Raw genomic sequence first — 22,544 nt, forward strand, 5'->3', positions numbered from 1 at the left:
CTGAGAACCATCTCATTAGCCAATAAGCTATTGTATTTAGGCTCTCTTTGTGTAATATCAAAAATTCACACACTCATGCATTTTGGACAGTCTTGCACGAGATAGAAAGGACCTCGGACCTCTCATTGGCCTGTGTGATCCCTGTAGAACAGCCCTGAAGAACTCAGATCTCCAGCATTTTGTTATGCGCTTGGCTAAATAAGTCTCATGGGATACATACAAGCATCCGTACATATAGTAATAATGTCATGTCCTTGATGCCTCAATTCCTCTGTTCTGCCCCCACCTCTTTGGGAGGAAAGAAAGAAAGAATCAGATCAAGCACCATCCATGTGCAAGGCTGCTTCTACTGTTTCTCCTCTCCTTCCTCCGCCTTTGTCCTGTCAACTTTTTGTGGCTTTAGACCTGCTCGATGGTGTTGAGTCAAAGATTTTCCATATGGTAAACCAAGGTAAGTCATAGCATACATCACCAGTGCAACACAGTGGATTCAAGTCTGATCTCCTAAATGGGTGTAACTTTCCATTGAACTCCATTCATTCTCCTAGTCTCCTAAAGGGGCATGGCTGCCATAGGATTACAGTCTCATTTGGATCCCGGAAGAAACTCCCTATGAATCGTCTCTACCTTATCATTCGTCTCTGGTTGAGTCTCGAGGCACATGGCTGGAGGAGGAATATTGATGTGCAGTACCCATGCATGGTCTGTAATCACACGTGTGCGTCCCTTTTGAGCTCACTGCGTGATGGCGGCACCTGTTGGCTCAGGTGTGTGAAGGTGCTGGAGTGACTGGTCCTGACGCTGACGCCAGGCTCCCCAGCCTCGGGCGGCCTCTGGTTGGGAGGGAGGGTCTGGCAACGTCCCTTGCCTCTGGATGTCCGGTCGGAGGCTGAAGAAGGAGCACCTGAGAGAAGACGCTGAGCCAAGTCACTGTGTGAGGAGGGGGGTCTTGAGAGGCTCTTCATTGTGAGGGTGTTTTCCAATTGTTCGGACAGAGACGCACCTCGTGATGGTGGGGCTTTTCTCCCTGACTCGCTCTGTAAAGGGGGTTGCGATGGTGGGGACGTGGGTGGGGATTTGGAAGCGTCTTCTGGCTGTTCATCTATTGATGCAGGCCGTGAGGTGGAAAAGGACAGAGACGCGCCTCGTGATGGAGGGGCTTTTCTCTCTGACTGGCTCTCTGAAGGAGGTTGCGATGGTGGGGACGTGGGTGGGGATTTGGAGGCGTCTTCCGGCTGTTCATCTATTGATGCAGGCCGTGAGGTGGAAAAGGAAGCAAGACGCGAGGAGGAAGGTCTGGAGACCCTCTGGGCCAGCTCAGTGTCGGAAGGTGGCTTCGACAGCGGTCGAGAGGGAGGATTGCTGGACGTGTGTGCTGAGGCTGCCTCTGTCCCAGCCTCTCCCTCAGCCTCAGACCCTGATCGCGAAAGAGACTTCAGGATCCTCTGGGCCAGTTCCAGGTCTGACGGAAGTCTGGATGGGGGCCTGGATGGAGGCCTCGACGGTGGTTGGGACGGAGGATTTGATGACGACTGTGCCTGCTCGTCCTCCGACGCTGGCCGTGACAGAGACTTGTGTACTCTCTGGGCCAGCTCCAGGTCTGACGGCGGTCTGGACGGGGTTCTGGACGGTGGCCGCGATAGTGGCTTCCTAATGGTGGACCCGTCAAAAACCTCGCCCTCCATTGACGACCCTCTGGAGAAGCTTCTTTGGGTGGTCTGGTTCAGGTCGAAGCCTGAGGAGGGCCTCGAGGGAGGCTGGGACGGAGCACCATTGGCGGACATGCCACCATCACTCTGTGAGGAAGGACGCGATTTGTTTATTTGGGCCAGCTCCATTTCAGAAGAGGTTCTGGACTGGGGTTGAGATGATGTCGGCGGTGGTGGTGCCGGCGCCTTTGTGCGATTCTTGATGATGCTCCTGGCGAGCTCGCTCTGTGATGACTGCTTCACGTTTGTCAGCTGACTGCGTGAGGGCGGCACCTGTTGACTGAGGTGGGTGAAGACTGATGATTGGCTGGATCGCGCTGCACCGCTGTCTTCCTCTTTGGGCTCGTGGCGACGGGGAGGGAGGGTACGGCAGCGCGGCTTGGTCCTGGGGTTGTCTTCTGTTCCCTCCTGCTTTTCCTTAGATTCCTCCGTTGTACGAGATTCATCTAAGGAAACCTGATGCACCAGCTTGGACCGTGACCCTTTGGTGGACTGCTCTTTGTGTGTGTCACTATCAGACTTTTCACTGGGGTCCTGGTTGGTGTCAAAACCAGGGTCACGATCCGGATCTGGTTCAGGCTCAGACCCACCACCCTTGTTCTGATCCTTGTTTTCCTTCTCCTCTGATGGGTCAGTCTCCAATGACACAGTGTCCGGTTGTGCTGTGGCCTCCTCTGGGGTCCTCTGTCCGCTTCCGCTACCCTCCCCTCTTGGTGGCTGCTGGTCCTCCTGCTCCTCCTGCTCCTCCAACTCCTCCAGGGGGCTCCTGGTGATAACGTTGTCCCCCCTGGAGGAGGAGGCGCGGCGCTGGGAGGAGGTCTTGGGACGCTCCTGCGACATGAGCAGCTCCATGAGGGCGGCCTTCTCCCTCTTGATCTGGTCCTTCAGCGAGCGGGGCACATTCGGGATGAGCCAGGCTACCAGCATGCTCAGGAACATGGCCAAGTTCTGCAGCAGAGAAACACAAAAGAGACCAAACAGGATTTGTTGACTTGTTGCAGTGAGATGTCACTACTATGAGATGTCAAGTGAACTCATCATTACCATCACAACAAAGTGATGAGAGTTACTGTACATCAACTTCCACTTGACAAATATGTGAAAGCAAAAGCTCCAAAACACTCCTTCAAATATGTATTAATATTATATATTCATTATTTTTTATTTATGTAATTTATAATACATGGGCTGGGCATTTCCACGTGCATATAGTAATGTACTCACACTATAAGTTGACTCAACTTGACTCAGCCTAAGCAACAAGATTACTTAATTGAGTTAAATTGAGTCAACATTTTTTACAGCATATGCAAAAACCTAGGGTTGTAGTGGAATTACAAGAACCAAATCTTTATCAAGTAGCTGTAACTATAAAAGTAGAGCATAACAATTTTACAAGCCGCTGTTTTTGTGTGATTTTACCTGAAAAAAGATGACAAAGGCCAGCCTGGCTGCGAGGACTGACCAGTACTGCTTAGAGAGCTGATAGGATTCAGGAGACCAAGGAGGATCTCTGTAATCTTTATACCTGAGAGAGAGTGAGAGAGAGAGAGAGAGAGAGAGAGAGAGAGAGAGAGAGAGAGAGAGAGAGAGAGAGAGAGAGAGAGAGAGAGAGAGAGAGAGAGATTCAGGGATTAAAGCAGGGTTTCCCCCAGTATTTTATTGTTGACCAAGCAACAAACACCTATCACCTTCACTAGAAAAGATGAATTTGTTTCATTGTAAATGTAATTTTTAAAGTTGCCTTACCAAAAAATGTGTAAGCAATTTTGCCCGATTTAAAATCATATTTCATTTAAAACTACAGAACATTGCCTTTCCAATGAGGGTAGGTGCGTGTCTGATGTGTGTCGCACATCACAATAGTCGCATGTCTTACCCAACACCACCTTGACTAACAACTGCAGATGTGTGTAAGTCTCCTCTGTCTCTATTCCAAAAGCAGCTTCAGTCACTTATATGTTACAGTAACTCAAAAAAGTGGTAAATATAGTAATATCCTGTCTAGCCGATTCGTTTTAACTGAGACATACAATGAAGCTACAAGTCTTTTACATCACTGTAAAATATTGAGGCCATTTAAATGATAAAAAGTAAGTTGTCCTGATGCCTTAAGTCTGTAAGTTAACTGAGCTTGAGAAAGCCTTGAATTGAGACAGTAGAGCAACTTACTTTTTTACGTTCACCTGGCTGCAAAGTTTTACAGTAATTAGATGTATAGGTCTCTCTGACTAAATTTATCTTGGCTAGTAACCAAGCCAACTTTCCAGAAGAAGTTTCTCCCCACTTTACGGTGTGTGCATGTGTGTGTGTGTGTGTGTGTGTGTGCACTGTAAAACATTGCAGCCAGTTACACATGAAAAAGTAAGCTGCCTTGCTTCCTTTAGTTTGTAAATAAAGTCAACTTGAGAAAGCCTTGAGTTGAGGTAAGCCTTGAGCTAAGTTAAAGGTGCACTGTGTAATATTTTTAGTAGTTTATGTCCAGAATTCATGCTGCCCATTCACAGATGTTACCTTTTCATGAATACTTACCACCACCATTAAATTCAAAGTATTCATTACGGAAATGTTCACTTTGCATACAGAATTTTTTAGCTAAAAAACATGCAGTACTTTGGTCATGCTAGTAAATATTAAGCTTATTTCATTATTTGGTAAATATTCATGAAAAGATCAAATTTGGCAATAGGCAGCACAGTTTCAGTAAGCAGCATTGCTTCAATACCTACTCTGGCCACCATCCTACTCAGTGCACCTTAATTTACAAACTTTTCAACTTTTCATTTTTATTTTCAACTGGCTTGCAGTGTTTTACAGTGTGTGCGTGCCTGTCAGTATTACTACTGTATGTGCCTGGATACCTGCAGAGTCGGAGGTCTTTGCTGTAATGTGTGATGCTGGGCCCCGTGCCTGGTGCGAAGTTACTAGTGTTGAAGTAGGCTAGCGAGTACTCGGTGTAGCCATGCATGGTGCCCGTCTGACTGTATATGTACTGGTAGACCATCCTGGGGATGAACTCTGACGTGAAGGAAATCACAAAGGCCTAGGATCACAAGAAAGATACCATATGATTAATAGTAGTCGTGTCCATGTCAGCAGGGCTAGATTAAGATGAGCCAGTTCCCAGTGTCTCTTAGCTACAGGCTGCTGTAGAATGCACGTTCTGAAACAAAATTACATAGACAGCAATGAAGGCCAAATCGGGGAGCCCCTGGTAGGTGTGGGACCTTAGGCTGCAGCTATGTCTAGTCTGTGCCTTTATCCAGTCCTCCTTTGTCAGTGCTAGGGACCCAGCAGCATGAGTGCAATACTGTTTGGGTATATACAGTAGTGTGAAATCAAAGTAGCATGTACGTAAGTTACATCATAGTTCACAGTGTAGTTACCATACAGCTAACACAGTTTTAAACTGACAACAGACAGCACTGGGCTGCCTACCACACCCTCATGTTCACTTACGTTGGTGATGACGGCAAATTTGCTGATGCCATTCAGGATGTTGTACCAGATTCCTGTGAGGATTGTAAACAGAAGAACAAGAATGGGCAAGGTTCAGGTGGAGGGTGAAGAAAAGGGTACAGGAAAGAGGAGAACCCGCTAAATTATCTGTATAGGATTACAGATTACAGATTATTTAATTGTATTGGGATCTGTTTGCACACCTCAGCTGGCAGGTGTGTTGGAGATGACCCAGAGGTGGGCAATCAGAAACAAAATGGTTAAGCTCCCGTACACTATTTCACATTGACTTTATTCTCAACGTTTCGAAATGTGAATAAAGCAAAAGCAAAATAGTCAGTGTGCGGTAGGGTTGCTAACCGTCCCTTGAAATCAGGAATCGTCCCGTATTTAGAAACAGAACTACAGTTTCGTATTGAGCTGACATGGGACGCAATTTGGTTAAAATACAGGAGATTGCATCGAAGAAATACAACATTTTCTGTGGGAGGACCCCCAGACCCCCACACAAATGAGGTGTCCATTATTTCCTCCCCCCGGTAGTTGGAAACTGTAATGAGCAGGACTTTTATAGTTTTTTTCTGATAGGATTATTTTAGGGTTTTTTTTGTGTAGCTACCTGTATAAATATGTAACATTGTTTACGTACACTGTACACACCTAACCCTAACTCCATGGCACAGTGCAAGCACATAGTGTCATATGTTATTACATGCACTCTAAAAAAATTTCCCTGCAAAATAACGGCAGTTACTGGCAATTATATTTACCTGTAATTCTACTGTTATTTCACACCAAAAATCAAATACAGCTCATTGCTGTTTAATGTATCACAGTATATAAAAATTTTCAGCAGCAATTGAACTGTTAAATAACAGTACTCTACAGAAAAATAACAGTACATTTCAGTTAAAAAGTTGAATTGTACTGTGTGATAACAGGCAAATACTGGGTCATAGTTGTATTCATGAATATGGCCATGGCAACTTCCCACCCCACCCATCATTCTCCACAACTGTGGTACCCTGGGCCATGTTTACACCCCACCCCACACCTCCCATCGTTCACCATGACAGGGAGTGCCTTGAGCATGATACTATGGCGCAATGCTGTATTGAGAAAATGGTTTGCGGTGGTCCTTTGAAAGTGTGGGCATGAATAAAATTTCAGAGTACGCAGTGCTATGTTACAATGATAGCGTGCAAGGTGGGCTTTTTACTGTATCGCTTGATGAGCCAATGATTAATATAGCATTGGTCAGTCTTTAAAAAATTACTTTGCACCAAGTAGCACAGCAAACAAGCAGCACGACAAGCTAGCTCTCAAAGCAATGCCTAATTTGCAGCAGGCACATTATATGCAACAATGCCACAAATGATGCCACATACAGCAAGCTTTCACAAAGAGGAAAGCGTGCAAGCATGTCAGCAAGCTTGTAGGCAAGCTTGTTGGCAAACAAGTGCTATGCTGTGCCATGCAGGCCAGCCAGCAGGCAGGCAAGCAACTGAAGTGCCCAGATTTTATATAAGGTGATACAGGTGCAAGGTACCATGTGACCAGAGTCATCAGGCCTTTGGCAGGTGACGCCCATAATTCGAATATGGCATAACAGGTGAGGCCACTGATTAGCAGATTGGTTTAGATGGGGTGGGGCTTGTTGCAAGAGTGTTACAAGTTCTTAAAATGTTTCAGCCATTCACACTCATTCATCCTATCAAAATGGCATGTGTACTCACACTTTGCTGCATCAAGCACTTTTTAGTATTGTAGTTTCCTTAGATATTGTTTCATCATGCTTGATAGTATCAGATAATCGTTAAACCAGTCAGAATGACTTCAGTTCTTCAGGTGGTATTGAAGTTTGATGGTGATCACGGACAAGTGGGAGGATGAATGGGTTTCAATGGTGCTGCCTAAAATAACTTGCTAATTTTCTAGAGATGCACCGGATCCGGTTCGGTTCCGGATCCGTCAGGATAATAGATAATAGAGTTTTTCACAGGGTCGGGTCCGGCAGGATCTTAAGCAGTGGATCCGGTATCCGGCATGTTACCTAAAAATCAGGGTCTGGTTGCATGTCTAGCTAGGCTTTTCAGTCTTTCCACAACCCAATCACTGCATGGAGTGAAATCCCTTTGGAAGCGGCTATTGCAGGCAGTGTGGCAATAAGCCAATGAGTCTAAAAAATAGTTTGCGCCAACGTAATAAAAAGGGTCCACGTGTGCGAGTAGACTATATGTTTCAACCCTTTTGTAGGATCCGGTATCCGGTTCCGGATCCGGCAGGATCTTAACCTCTTACTGCAGCTGGGGTCGCCGGCGACCCTATTCACTTGCTGAAAATGCTTAACTACATCATAACAACATTGCTATGACATTACAGAGAGCCATAGTTCTGCGCTAAGGGGTTAAGCAGTGGATCCGGTATCCGGCAGGATCCTAAAAATCAGGATCCGGTGCATCTCTAGTTTTTTCCACAACGGCGAATACTGCTATTGTGCAGTACTTACTGTTTATGCTCAATATGTGACTCAAAGTAATATTTTCACAGTAGTTGTCTGTTTTTTCGAAAAACAGTAGAATGCTGTTGCAGAATTGCCGTAAATAAACAGCTATTTGTTACAGTGTGCTTAATAAATATGTATCTAACTAATGTATTTGAATTTTAAGAATACTTAATTAAAACAATGTGTACATGATGTGTACAATCAGATCATATTACACTCTTAACTAATGTACCAGGGACAGTAAATGTATGTGTAACCAGGCCTTTATACTGTATATCTCTCCTTGACAGCAATTGTATTATGATTATGAACATTATAAATATTATAAACATTATTTTGAACATGATTATGAATATCATTGTTATGTATACATTATTATTATGATTATGACTATGATTGTTATGATTGTTATGATTATTATTATTATTATTATTATTATTATTGTTATGATTGTTATTATTATTATTATTATTATTATTATTGTTATACCTATTGTTATAACTAAGTACATGCTGGTATTGGACACAAAGTGTTCCTGATTATTTCCACTGAGATGACAGCAGAGGGGGCTAGAACATTCCGTCTGTTTTCACCTACAAAGTCTTAGGGTGTGTGTTCGTGTCTGTGTGTCTGTCTGTCTGTGTGTGCGTGTGTGTGTGTGTGTGTGTGTGTGTGTGTGTGTGTGTGTGTGTATACAAGCGCACACATACACATGCTTACATAGCCGGATCTCACATAATTCTGAGAAATGAATAAGTAGCCTTGAAACACGAATTGATTTGACTCATGGAAGTGCTTTCTCTATGTAGACTATGTTAAGTCTGTCATTAAAAAACTGACAAACCGGTGATTAAATAGCCTACTTTTTCCAGTTGGTCAACGTGTGTGTGTGTGTGCGTGTGCGTGTGCGTGTGCGTGTGCGTGTGCGCGTGAGTGTGCGTGTGAGTGTGAGTGTGAGTGTTTCTGTACCAATCTCCTTGGCTCTGACAGCATCTGGTCTGCGGACTTCTGTGATGAATTTGGCCGCATCGATTCGGATCTCGATGACGTTGTTGAGCAGAGCAAAGACCGGGGCCAGTGGAAACGAGGCCACGAAGAGCGTCACGAAACCATACTGGATTACTGAAGACACACAGAGAGAGAATAGCCCAATTTGGAGAGAGAGTGAGAGAGAAAGAGAGAGACACAGAGAGAGAGAGAGAACATGAAGGGAACATTTCCAACAAGAGTCAAAATCAGTTTTCCAACAACGCTCTGAAAATAATATTGTATTTAATTTTAATATTTAATAGTATATTAAAATGTTTTGTCTTTTTAGTGCCTTTATTGTGATAGGATCGTGAAGATGTGACAGGAAAGTGGTGTGGAGAGAGCGATGGGGTAAGGTTGGGAAATGACCTTGGCCAGACTCGAACCAGGGTCCCCAAGTATACACCCGTCTCCAAAAGAGTTGTCGCCTATCCATCTGTTTGGAATAACAGCTAATAACCTGACTTTCAATTAATCACTTGGCTTCAGAAGTCACTCATATGAAAGCTACAACCCTCCCGAATGAAAATGTACAAAAATAAATTTCAAGCACCAAAGAAAGATTGACCCTTTAATGAACACAGACAGGGCAGATTTTCACGAGACAAAAGTTTTGTCACTTATCGAACATAATGTGAAAATGAGCAGATAAGTCACTTCAAAACACTTCAAATACGCAGATCGGGTGTCATACTTAATCACTGATTCACTCACACCTCTCCAGAAAATAAACTTTGGCCTTAGGTGTATGTTTAGGGTTATTGTAATCATGGAAAGCAACACAATGAAAATCAATGGAGTTCAATGAGAGATGGTGACATATTGGCTATTCGTAGAGCAATACATTTTTAACTTCATGATGTAATCAATGATAAAAGCCCTCACACACCAGCAGCATGCATGCAGCTCCTCATAAGAGCTGTATCCCTCCCATGTTTGACTTGAGGCACCATGTATTTTTTCCAAATTCTTCACCTTTAACACCAAAGAAGTCTCTCCCACTGTCCTGTCTCAAAAAAGCCAGCCAAGAGTATGTCAGGCCTAATTCTGACAAAAATGAAGGCTAATGGGACTCATACTCTAAAGTCAAGATCCCAAGATCAACCATTTTAGAACTGATAGCATCAAAACTGTATGGCGTTGGAGATTAATAATATGAAAAAAGAAAAATGGTGCCTAAAGTGAAACATGGTCTACGGATACAGCTCTTATGAGGAGCTGCATGCTGCAGGTGTTTGAGGGCTTTTATCATTGATTAAATCATGAAGTTTAACATGTATTGCTCTAGGAATAGTCAATATGTCACCATATTGCATTGATCTTCATTGTTTTTCATTGTGTTGCTTTCCATGATTACAATGACCCTAAACATACACCTAAGGCCAAAGTTGATTTTCTGGAGAGGTGAGAGTGGTTATTAGCTGTTATTCCAAACAGATGGATAGGCGACAACTCTTTTGGAGACAGGTGTAGTATGGTATGCATTGCGCCACAGCAACCCTTATTTCATAATATATATAACATATTTGACAAAAAAAATATTCCATGAAAAGCAGACATTGGCAGCAATATTGAGAGAAGGAGAGGGAGAGGGTGAGGGAGAGGGAGGAAAAGAGATAGTCAATCATAAGAAAAAAGAGAGAGAGATAAACTCTGTGTGTGTGTATGTGTGTGTGTGTGTGTGTGCGTGTGTGTGTGTGTATGTGTGTGTGTGTGTGTGTGCGTGTGTGCGCGTGCGCGTGCACGCGTCCGTGAATGCGTCCGTGAGTGCGTTTATGCCTTTATGCATGTGCATTTCTGTCTATGCAAGCCTATGGGTGTATGCATGCACATCCATGTGTGAGTCCTACTAACCCATCTCCATGTACTCAGGGCTGAGGCCTTCGTAGGGCTCCAGGTTGTAGTCTTTCTCCCAGGGCTGAGGCTCCCTGTTAGGGTCCTCCCCGTTGTCCTGGGGCTCCAGGGCTCCCTCCTGAGACTCCTTGTACTCACGATACATCTTCTTCAGCTTCCTGCATGGGCAAAAAAGAAGTTAGGAGATATACAGTACGTATAGATTTCTGAACAGAATTGTTTATTCATCCCTTCATCTGTTAATCTACTGAACTCAAGCCACTAATATTCACTGCTGTCTAGTAATGCTATGTGGATCCACTTATTAGAGAGACAGACAGACAGACAGAGAGAGAGAGAGAGACAGACAAACAGACAGACAGACAGACAGACAGACAGACAGACAGACAGAGAGAGAGAGAGAGAGAGAGAGACACAGAGAGAGAGAGAGACAGAGTTTGTGTGTGTTAGTGTCTTTGTTATTGTAAAGCTGTCAGCTGCTATGCATGTAAGTGTGCAGGACTTACGGTACTGCGATTTCAAAGACGTTATTCTGGATCAGTTGTTTTCCAAGCATGATGATGCACAGCTGGATACACACCTCTATCAGACAACCACTAGGGGCACACTAGAGAAGACACACAACACTAGTCAGACATGTCACAGACACACACACACACACATGCAAGAACGCACGCACGCACGCACACGCACACGCACACAGATGTGATTATTTACATTGGCAAGTGAGTGGTTATGTACTCACCTCCTCCATACGGAAGTTCCTGAAAACATAAATGTAATCTCCTGGTCGACCAGCAAACCTGAAGAATCAAACAAACAAATAGAAATTGCACAGGAATAAAAACACAAATGATTATCATTTAACATTACTTACAGACAGACAGACAGACGGACAGACAGACGGACAGCTAAATTGGCAGCCAATGACTGGAGACGGAGAGTGTTTGTAGGTGAAATCAGACCGACCGACCGACAGGCAGACCAACAGCTGAATAATCAGCTAAGGATCAGAACAGGTCATTGTAGGTGAATTCAAACAGACAGGTTGGCTGATAGACCGACAAACAGAGAGACAGGCAGGCAGGCAGACAGGCAGGAAGGCAGGCAAGCAGACAGGCAGGAAGGCAGGCAGACAGTCAGGCAGACAGCCACAATAATTATGACCAGATACATGTTTTTATAAGTCAGAAAGACAGACAGACAGCCAGGCAGGCAGACTAGACAGACAGACAGCAACATTGACAGGTAATGACCATAGACATTTTGTTGTTGTTGGTAGAATTGTCTGCTTACCTGCCCTTGAAGAAGGCCACATAAAAGACAGGTGCGAAGGCGTTCATACTCTTCAGCAGGAAAGCCTTCAGAATGAGCCGCTCCTCAAACGCCGCTTCGGTCTTGGGGATTTCTGAAGGCCAGACACACACACGCAGACTCACAAATGTTTTCAATGAAAATGAAATCATTTAGGTCTAATTCACAGCAGAGCGGGGAAGCGGGGCAGGATGGAATCGGCGGTGGCGAAAATACATTGGAAACAAATCTGTCCTTCCACACCAACCAGCGGTAGTCGGGCGGTAGCGGCGCGGTTCGACCACGCTCTAGTCTGAATCTGACCTTATATGCAGAGCTTTAGAACTGCACACATTCAGGCACAGAGCACACATATGCATTACCAGTGTTGGGAGTAACGAGTTACAAAAGTAACTAATTACTGTAATGCATTACATTTTTGAGTAACTCAGTAATGTAACTGATTACAGGGGAAAAAATCGGTAATACAGTTAGGGCCATAAATATTTGGACATCTGCACAATTTTCATCTTTTTGGTGCTGTACACCTTCCCAATGGATTTGAAACTAGAATGGGCACTCGGTAGAGCGCAAACCTTCGCCTACGCCACTTATTTTTTTCTGGCCATCTTCAAAATGTGGGGCATAACATTCTCCAAATTTTGGTGTTAGTTTCATTTAAATCGGACCGGAATATCGTAATATTACATTTTTGGCCCAGTCTTGACCTCTTATTCAATTCAGCATGCACACGTTCTTCTGGCATATAGTGCTTGGCAAAGAAAAACGTTTTTGACCTTTTTGTGACCTTGACCTTGACCTTTGACCCAATCACTCCCAAAAAGTAATCGGTTGTTCCTTGGGTCATGACCAATCATCCCACTAAATGTCATAAAAATCGGCTCAATTTACGTTTTGACCTTTTCGTGACCTTGACCTTGACCTTTGACCCAATCACTCCCAAAAAGTAATTGATTGTTCCCTGGGTAATGACCAATCATCCCACTAAATTTCATAAAAATCGGCTCAATTTACGTTTTTGACCTTTTCGTGACCTTGGCCTGGACCTTTGACCTTTGACCCAATCACTCCCAAAAACTAATCGATTGTTCCTTGGGTCATGGCCAATCATCCCACTAAATTTCATAAAAATCGGCTCAGTTCTTTCTGAGTTTGACCTTTTCATGACCTTGACCTTGACCTTTGACCCAATCACTCCCAAAAAGTAATCGATTGTTCCTTGGGTCATGACCAATCATCCCACTAAATTTCATAAAAATCGACTCAGTTCTGACTGAGTTATACGAAGTACAAACAAACATTTTGACCTTGACCTTTGACCTTTGACCCAATCACTCCCAAAAAGTAATCGATTGTTCCTTGGGTCATGACCAATCATCCCACTAAATTTCATAAAAATCGGCTCAGTTCTGACTGAGTTATACGAAGTACAAACAAACATTTTGACCTTGACCTTTGACCTTTGACCCAATCACTCCCAAAAACTAATCGATTGTTCCTTGGGTCATGACCAATCATCCCACCAAATTTCATAAAAATCGGCTCAGTTCCTTCTGAGTTATACGAAGTACAAACAAACAAACATATTAACAAACAAATAAATAAATACATAAATAAATACACAGCGGTCAAAACATAACCTTCGCCGACTTTGTCTTGGCGAAGGTAATGAAACAAACCAGATGTACATTAACAGCAGACTTTCAGCATTAATATGGGGGTGTTTGCGTCCAAATCGAGTGAACTGTGAAGAAATTATGACATTTTCTATCAGTGCCACCCATTTTTAAGGGACCAAAAGTAATTGGACAGTCTAGTATTTATACATCAAACTTTCAATTTCAAATTATTTGGTTGCTTTCCAGTCAGTTAGAGCCTGTAATTTGCAATCCATAGACATCAATAGACACTTGGTTTTATCTCTGGTGATGCTATGGTGAGCTCTCTATTGCAACAGTCTTCAGTTCCTGCTTATTCTTAGGGTATTTTCCCTTCAGTTTTGCCTCCAGCAAGTGAAATGCTTGCTCAACCGTACTCAGGTGAGGTGATTGACTGGGCCATTGAATAATATTCCACTTTTTGGGGGTAGAAATGGCTTAATGGCTTTCAGATGAAGCTTTGGGCCATTGTCCATCTGCACTGTGAAGCATTGTTCAATGAGTTCAGAACCATTAGATTTAATATGACATGATAATATAGCCTGAAAATCTTCAGAATTCATCATGTGGCTTTTGTTGGTAGTCCTCATCATCAATAAATACAAGGGGAAAATAGTATTGACAGATATGCATGCCCACACCATGACACTACCACCACCATGATTCACTGATTGGGTGGTATGCTTTGAATCATGAGCAGTTCCTTCCCTTCTCTATACTCCTTTCTTCCCATTACCCTTGTACAAGATGATTTTTGTCTCCTCTGTCCATAGGATGTAGCTCAAGATCTATACAGTCTTTTTAAGACGTTGTTTGGCAAAGCCAAATCTGGTATTGCTATTTCTGATGCAATCAATAATTTACATCTTTTAGTAAACCCTCTGTATTTCCTATGGTGAAGTGTTCCTCAATGTTCTTGATCTTTTTCTTGATTGTTGCCTTGGACATGCATCCACCGTTCACCTGGACACTGTTCTACATCTGGCCAACAGTTGGGAGATGGGCTTTTGTTCACCAGATACAGAATAATGTCTGTCATCCACAGCATTTGTCTTCCATGTCTGCCAGGTAATTTGGTGTTGCTCTGGTATTTATTTTTTTCCAACATTCTGAACTCTTGAATTAGTCATATTCAATGTTTCCCCATCTCTCAAATCGGTTTGTTTTGATTTTTTCAACCTTATGATGGCTTGCATCACTGATGGTGACAGGTGGACTTTGGATCTCATGGATATTCCGTAAAAATATATGGAAATGCAAATGGAACACTTCATATGAACTCTAAGATCTTGTATTGACATCTTGGTGATGGTGTAGTAAGGGAATAAGACACATCTGACTGGAAAATAGCTGAGAAGCCTACTGTCCAATTACTTTTGATCCCTTGAAAAGTGGGCAACACACACAAAAAACGTTGCTATTTCATTCATGATTATGCGATATGGATTTTAACACCCTCACATTAACGCTGAGAGTCTACAGTTAATGCACAGCTTGTTTGTTTTATTTCAAATCCATTGTGGTGGGGTATAGGGTGGAAAAGGATGATGAGTGTGTTGCTGTCCAAATATTTCTGGCCCTAACTGTATGTCCTCGTTACAATGCAAGTAACTTGCACATTACAACACATTTTTTTCACCTACATTTTGTGTGGGTATTTTGTTTTCTTTATACAATGTTCGCGGATCACCGCGAGATCAGCTATTGCATCTGATAGTAGGCCTACGTCCGTGCAGAGATTTTAAAGTTCCATGCAGAACATTGCTTCCTCTTTCACGCTTCGTCTCTCGAAATGGCAGGCTGACAAAGGATGACCGATCCAGAAGATCCAGCTTGCTCGTTTTCAAGATGGGTATATGCCCACTACTTTGACTTCATTGAAAATAAGGACGCCAAGAACATTTCAGTTAAATGCACACTGTACTTGAAACCCAAACCGCGTTCCACGTCGAAAAACAGTAGCCTACATTTTGGCTAAAGTAACTAAAAGTAATGCAAAAGTAGTGTAATGCCTTACTTTTCAAAAAAAGTAATGTTGTAATGTAAGGCATTACTTTTAAATGACAGTAACATGTAATTAGTAGTGCATTACAGTTTTAGAGTAACTTTCCCAACAGTGTGCATGACACACACACACATGCACACACACACATGCACGCACGCACCCATATACATGCACGCATACCAGGCTTGTACGAAATTCCGAATGGAAAGAATTTCAATTCAAAATAATGCCATAATACCAACACTAGGTGGTGCCATTACCTTGAATTTCTTTGAATTTAATCTACACCTCCCATTGAAAGTACATAGAACACCACCACCTAATGTTCGTATTATGGCATTACTTTGAATTGAAATTCTTTCCATTCGGAATTTCGCACAAGCCTGACACATACACAGACATCATAAAATCACACCTGGTCAAAAGAGTTCTGCAGTCCACTCCTTTATGGAGATTTACTATTTCATCTCCTGCACTAACTGAAGAACTGTGTAAACATCTTAGCAGAAGAGACGAAATATCTTTAAGCTCTTCAAAAGAAGTCTACTTTCCTCTTACTAAACTTTTGACAAAGAAGGCCTGTATGAATGTGAATCTTCCCAGACAGACGTACCAAGTTCTGTGATCCAGCTTGCGATGACATCATAGATCTCGTCCAGCACCAGCACTATGAGCAGGTTGATGACGACAGCCGTGGTTGTCACGGTAAATCTGACATTAGCCTTGCCCTCAGGGTCGGGGTTCATGGACATGACGGCAAACACGCACACACGGTAGAGGATCACACCCGACACCGCAGAGAACGTCACCAGAATCTGAACAGGAAATACAAACATTGAACACAGAGACATTAGAATCCCACTTAGTACACACATGCAGTGGACAGACAAATACTTGTACACACATACAGTATGCAAAAACACACACACATACAAACGCACACACGCATTAATTCAATTTCATCATTCCGTCTTTTTTTCAGCCCTTTCTCCAAGGTCCAAACTGGGTGATGTAGCACCCCCACCCATCTCTGTCTCCTAACACAATACATCATGCACACATCATGTACACACACACATACACGTATCATGCACAAACACACACATTGACACAAGGCACAAATACAGAGAAACAAGTAATGTTACCGACCATGAGCAGAATTGAGGATATATTGATGCAGTAGCCTTTCATCCGATCCTTCCAGGTCAGAGATTCCAAAAAGATCTGCAACAGATATGATAGCAATTACAGTATCATACCATGCTGGTGCTGGTTCCGGTTCCAGAACAGTGCTGGTGCTGATTCCGGTTCCAGAACAGTGCTGGTGCTGATTCTGGTTCTGGAACAGTGCTGGTCCCGAACCACTTAGGGCCCCTGCACACCGGCTCCGACAAAGTACAGAGCACTGCTCCGCACAAGTTTGATTCCATTGTTTTCGATAGAACCCCACACACTGGCGCCGATGTCCGCGGAGAGACGAGTTTTATTTTGTTGGAGCCGCCCATCCACGCTCTTTTGGGGTGAAATTGTGTGTGGGGGTCGGAATTGTGTCGGAAGTGAAAGTGCTCCGCAGTGCTGTCGGAGCCGGTGTGTAGGTGGTCTGCCCATTGGTCCGACAGCCCATTAGTCCGACAGACAATGAGCCATACGGGAGCACCACGCAGCTACTAGGGTAGGATAGGCTACATATGGGCACGTCTTTTCAGACAACTTTACTGACGGTTACATTACATTATTACATTACATTGCATTTGGCAGACGCTTTATAACCAACGCGACTTTCAAAAGAGGACATAATCAAGCCAACATCACAAGCAAATACGGTTAGGGTTAGGAATTGTTTTGGTTTGGGCATAGTTCTTATTTTTCAGTAAACTTAAAAGTGAATATTTACAAACTTATGACGCTAAAATAATTGTATACTGACAGAACATGCCTTTACTGACGGTTAGGGTTAGGAATTGTTTTGGTTTGGGCATAGTTTTAACGTGTGTGGTCGGACTGATGAGATGTCGGACTAATGGGCCGTCGGACCGATGGGATGTAACCGGTGTGCGGAGGCCCTTACACTGGAATCCAAAGTGCTGGCTGGTGAGTGACCCGCTCTTATTTCAATTGATTCAAGATTAGTACCACAGCAAAACTACATAGTTTAGCTTTAACCCGCACGCTAGGTTAGATAGGTATACAGTAGTCTGGGCAATGCACAGATGTGAAGGGTCATCACAGTTGACATGGAGGCTGGAAAAGGCTTGTCATGTTAGCCGTCTTAACTCGTTGTTAGCTGTCTGAACTGCTATCTGAGTTAACTTTGACTTGTTGACCTCACTGGGTCAATTCACTGTGTTTCCCTGGGCATGGTTCTGATCTGTTATTGTTGCGGTGGCATATTGACAGCGACTTGAATGTATTATTCTATCAAAACCATTCTCTGCCGCCCGAGCGAGCTGTGGTTATGTCACTATAATGGGATGTTGACTAACAGCAGGGTGTCCTATGGGCTCAGGGGTCAGGGCAAGTGCACTGGGAACTGCACATGAGGGCAGATGTACTTTGTAAAGTCAGATATCTGCACAAACGCACACATAAAAAAATATGTGCACACACACTTATGCACAGATGTACGCATGCACGTAAGGGTGTGCGCGCTCTCACACACTCAAAACCATACCACCCTTCCCCCCACCAAACACACACACCCATACCCACCACCGCCGCCACCACCACCACCACCACACACACACAAACAAACACTCTGTCTCTTTGATTAGATGAAGGGCGAAACTCTAATTTGTGCTTTAAGCCAGCTCTGCTTTAATCCCACATAATCTGCACTGTAGAATACCCATGCAGTGTAAGCAGCTTAAAACACTGACTGGCAGTGTGTGTATGGTGTGTGTGTGTGTGTGTGTGTGTGTGTGTGTGTGTGTGTGTGTGTGTGTGTGTGTGTGTGTGTGTGTGTGTGTGTGTGTGTGTGTGTGTGTGTTTGTGCGCGTGGTGTGCGTGTGTGTGTGTGTGTGTGTGTGTGTGTGTGTGTGTGTGTGTGCGTGTCTATGTGTGTGTGTGTGTGCGTGTCTATGTGTGTGTGAGTGTTTTTGGCTGTGCGTGTCTTGTAGTAGTGGCTAGTAGTAAAATAAAAGAGATTTAAGTCAGAATTTGGTGATCACTATCCATTTCACCAAATCTCTTTGGCAAATGGTCCGACTGCAAACAGATCCAAAATGTGTGGTGTGAAAGTTAAAAGTTGCATTTGTAAGTGTTTGGTGCATCTATATTATGAAGTAAACACTATATATTAATGAGTTCAGTTCTAGTACTTACATTCGGCATGTTTCCGTATGTGTGTGTGTATGTCTGTTTGCGGTAATTAGAGAAATGGCTGCCATTTAAGGTTGACACCAGACTATCGGCCACTGCAAATTTGAATGTGAGTCTGTTTTTGTTTTTGTTTTTGTTTCACAAGGTGAGACAGATGCACACACGTGGATAGGAGCCAAGTAGGTGTGTCCACACCCACACAAAGAGAGACAAACAGACAGGCATGCAGACACACACACACACACACACACACACACACACACACACACACACACGGGCTGAGGTCATACCTGGGCAGGGCCACCGTGAGTGTGAGTGACAGTCTCTAATAGCATTATCCCAAAGCTCCGCCTCTGTATTTCTGAGACGTTAATTGGTTGTCTTTTTGTCTCACTGTCTCGCTCTCTCCCTCCCTTTTCCTTTTAACGTCTCTCTTATTCCTTCCTTACTGTACTCTTCTTCTGTGCTAGCCTCTCCCTTCTGGTTTTTCTTCACCTCTGACCTTACTTTTCTTCCCCTCTTGGAGGTGTGGCATGGGCCACTGACAAATCTGGGGTGAATTTCTCAAAACCAAAGTTGCTAACTACAGTAGCTACTTTGCTGTTTTCAATGCATTTTCCCATTGACAACTACCGAAGTTGCTAACAGGCTAGCAACTTCTCTTTTGAGAAACTCAGCCCTGAGTTGTGGTCCAGAGAGAATATAACAAGGGGAATGTAAACTTTAAGATATTTGTTTTGTTCTAATAAGAGACGTAACTGCATTGCAATATTGCCTCTGTCTACCAAAGGTGCCACAAAGACAGCCACAAATTCATCAGAACTTTGCCTTCATTTCTGTTTTTCATGTAAATGTCCGTCACATTTGCATAGCTGTTGTCTGCATTATATTATTTTTTGTTGTGTGCAGTGGAGTGCTATGTATGTCATAATCAGAGCTGCTGACTGCTCTGGCTTGGCCCTAGGACAAAATAATTATGAAGGGTTCTTCAGCCAATTCACACGATGTAATGAGGACCCAGTTCTGGACCCCCTCTCTCCTTGGGCCTAGGAAAACTGACCCGTTTGTCTCCCCCTGCCAGCTTCCTGGGTCACAATGACAATAGGATTTTCCCAGGACATTGTAGTCAGACCAGGAGCAATACAAATATCATTTCTGAGCTCCAGAGAAATCGGGAACTCAACTTTGAGGTGCTCCAACGGCCCTGGGTAGAGGCATGTTCAAGGCAGCTAGGCGGTTTAAGCTGAGACGTTCTATTGGACTTAGAAAAATGTTTGGTTTAAACTTTGGCACAGCCTTTTTGTGGCCTCGACCAGTAGAAAGCCGTGGGAGGTGGGTTAATCAGGCTGTTTGGGAAGCGTTATTTGTTATCTTCTTGGTCAGACCAACATCTCGGTTCGTGATTTGAAAGTCGATGATAATCAGGCAAAGGACATTGAGTCTTTTTTTGCAGATTTCTTACCGGATTCTCATGTTTAGAGGCCAACAATTTCCCCGATTCATCTGGTACTGGATCTGGCTGTAAAGACAGAACACAGACACACAGACACACAGACACACACACACACACACACACACACACACACACACACACACACACACACACACACACACACACACACACACACACACACACACACACACACAGCCATTAGTGTCATCTTAGAAACATAATGTGTGCATGCAGGCATGTGGCATGCTGCCTACAACAACCATACCAAATACATGGGAACCCAGATTCGAGTCCAGCCTGTGTTATTTCTCAACTACCACATCTCTTTTTGCAGTCATGGGTAAGCGGTTAGGGCATCAGGTTGATGGGGGGAGTAATTAACCAGTTCCTCTTCCATGACTGAGGTACCCTGAGCATGGTACTGTACTGCTACAATGCTCCCTTTCGGGCGCCATTGGGAGCTGCCCCCTTGCATGGGTGAAGCATGAATGCAATTTCATTGTATGCAGTGTGCACTTGTGTGCTGTGTCACAATGACAATGGGAGTTGAAGCTTTCACTTTCACATCTTCACTGTCCTATCACAAGGCCAGGGCCAGGGCCAGGATTTTCCCCTGAAATTCAGGCCCATATTGAGGGCGACCACCTTTACAACAGACCCCAACTTCACTAGGTCCTCTGAAAATATAACTTAATAGCAAATGTAATTTCTAAGATTGCTTTACAAAACATATAATTTTTAATGTGAAACTCCATAACGACAGGCATAGATTCCCCACCCATACACTAAAAGATCAAAAATACAGTATGTTAAAAAAACATTCATGTGCATGTCCTTAAAACACTATAAATATTATATTAATATATAGCAATATGCATTTACATGTATGTACTGTATGTGTGTCTATAGATATCACCTCTTTCTTTTTCTTTTTATTCTTCTTTTGAATCTTCTCCATCAGCTTATCCTCATACTCTGGTCGCATGCCATCCTGGGGGCAAGGCCACAGCATGTATGCGCGCGCGCACGCACGCGCACACACGCACACACACACACACACACACACACACACACACACACACACACACACACACACACACACACACACACACACACACACACACACACACACACACACACACACACACATATTTCAAGAAAGTTCTACAGTACATTCACATTCCTAAACATGATTTGTCATTGGTCTTGAATGGTCTTCAATTAATTACTGTACCAATTACTGATACATACATTCAACCTTCAACATTCAACCTAATATTTCCAAAATTCTTTCACTGGTTCATTTATTTGTAACACATTCACATCTTGCTAAATTTTCATTATGCTGGTGCAATTCAATACCTACATCTACATCGGAATGAATCTACAGAGAGACTCTATAGGTTTTTGGAAGAATCCAATGTTCCTCCGAGAACTCTGACAGCGCATTCAGGCCAACTGAGAACCGTTCCGGTGCCTGTTCCCTCACCTAATCGTGAACCGGCCATCGTGTTCACGCCACAGATCTTTGCAAACCGGAAAGTGGGTTCACATTGCAAACCGCGAAATACTTGTTTTTACTCTGCAAACCTTGATGACAGCGTGGCCGTCAGCAGGTTCATCCGGGTTACACAGTCAAATGCGGAAAGAGTTCAGAGCCCGGTATTAGGTGTAGGACGGGCAGTTCGCAGATAAGCATTTTAGTGCCGAAAGCAACAGGTGCGGGCACCGGCACCAGCTCCAGTCTAGTGAGCCTGGAAACCACCTCAGTGGTTCCCCAACACTTGAACCACACTGGTTTCCCCCAAAAGGCTAGAGGTTCTTCAGTGGGGAAAGCCTATCTCAAGAACCAAGACTCTAATCAATAGTACACACCTGCAGTGGCTCCTTCATGGAAAGCATATGGGGAGAAACGCATTGTTAAAGAATAAAAGCATGACAAACAAAGTTACAGTGTTAAACAGACTGTTTACACATACCCATGTCATTTGAAAGACAGAGACCTTTCCCTTCATGTGTGTCTTTCGTTTATACACAGACAGATGTTTTTTCCTCTACAAGCGATTCTTTCTAAGAACTCCAGTAAAAGTAGACAACTCGTATGAACTTCAATAAACAAAGACTTGGCTTTTTCCTTCCCTCGATACTGCCACCCAAAAACTGTATGCAGATTCACAGATGGTGTGTGAACAAAGTTATTTCTGAAAATGGAGATACCCGGCAATGTGTAAACAACGTG

At 43.6% G+C, this 22,544-nt stretch overlaps 1 protein-coding gene across 1 annotated transcript in view; it reads right to left on the reverse strand.

Annotated features, from left to right (window-relative positions):
- Window positions 1-405: 405 nt before the first annotated feature.
- The window catches only part of ano2a (anoctamin 2a), a 56,791-nt gene continuing 34,652 nt past the window's right edge, over window positions 406-22,544 (reverse strand). The window contains exons 14-26 of the mRNA XM_063196321.1: window positions 21,222-21,296; window positions 20,315-20,371; window positions 16,684-16,758; window positions 16,148-16,349; window positions 11,854-11,965; window positions 11,303-11,360; window positions 11,064-11,164; window positions 10,558-10,715; window positions 8,644-8,796; window positions 5,169-5,221; window positions 4,571-4,752; window positions 3,132-3,237; window positions 406-2,657 (exon numbers count right to left, since the gene is read on the reverse strand). Of these exons, the coding sequence (XP_063052391.1) occupies window positions 711-2,657; window positions 3,132-3,237; window positions 4,571-4,752; window positions 5,169-5,221; window positions 8,644-8,796; window positions 10,558-10,715; window positions 11,064-11,164; window positions 11,303-11,360; window positions 11,854-11,965; window positions 16,148-16,349; window positions 16,684-16,758; window positions 20,315-20,371; window positions 21,222-21,296 (3,279 nt within the window). The 3' untranslated portion in view covers window positions 406-710. The remainder of the gene's footprint in view (window positions 2,658-3,131; window positions 3,238-4,570; window positions 4,753-5,168; window positions 5,222-8,643; window positions 8,797-10,557; window positions 10,716-11,063; window positions 11,165-11,302; window positions 11,361-11,853; window positions 11,966-16,147; window positions 16,350-16,683; window positions 16,759-20,314; window positions 20,372-21,221; window positions 21,297-22,544) is intronic.

The sequence above is a fragment of the Engraulis encrasicolus genome, chromosome 4 (genome assembly GCF_034702125.1).
Source record: "Engraulis encrasicolus isolate BLACKSEA-1 chromosome 4, IST_EnEncr_1.0, whole genome shotgun sequence".
NCBI classification, from domain to species: Eukaryota; Metazoa; Chordata; class Actinopteri; order Clupeiformes; family Engraulidae; genus Engraulis; species Engraulis encrasicolus.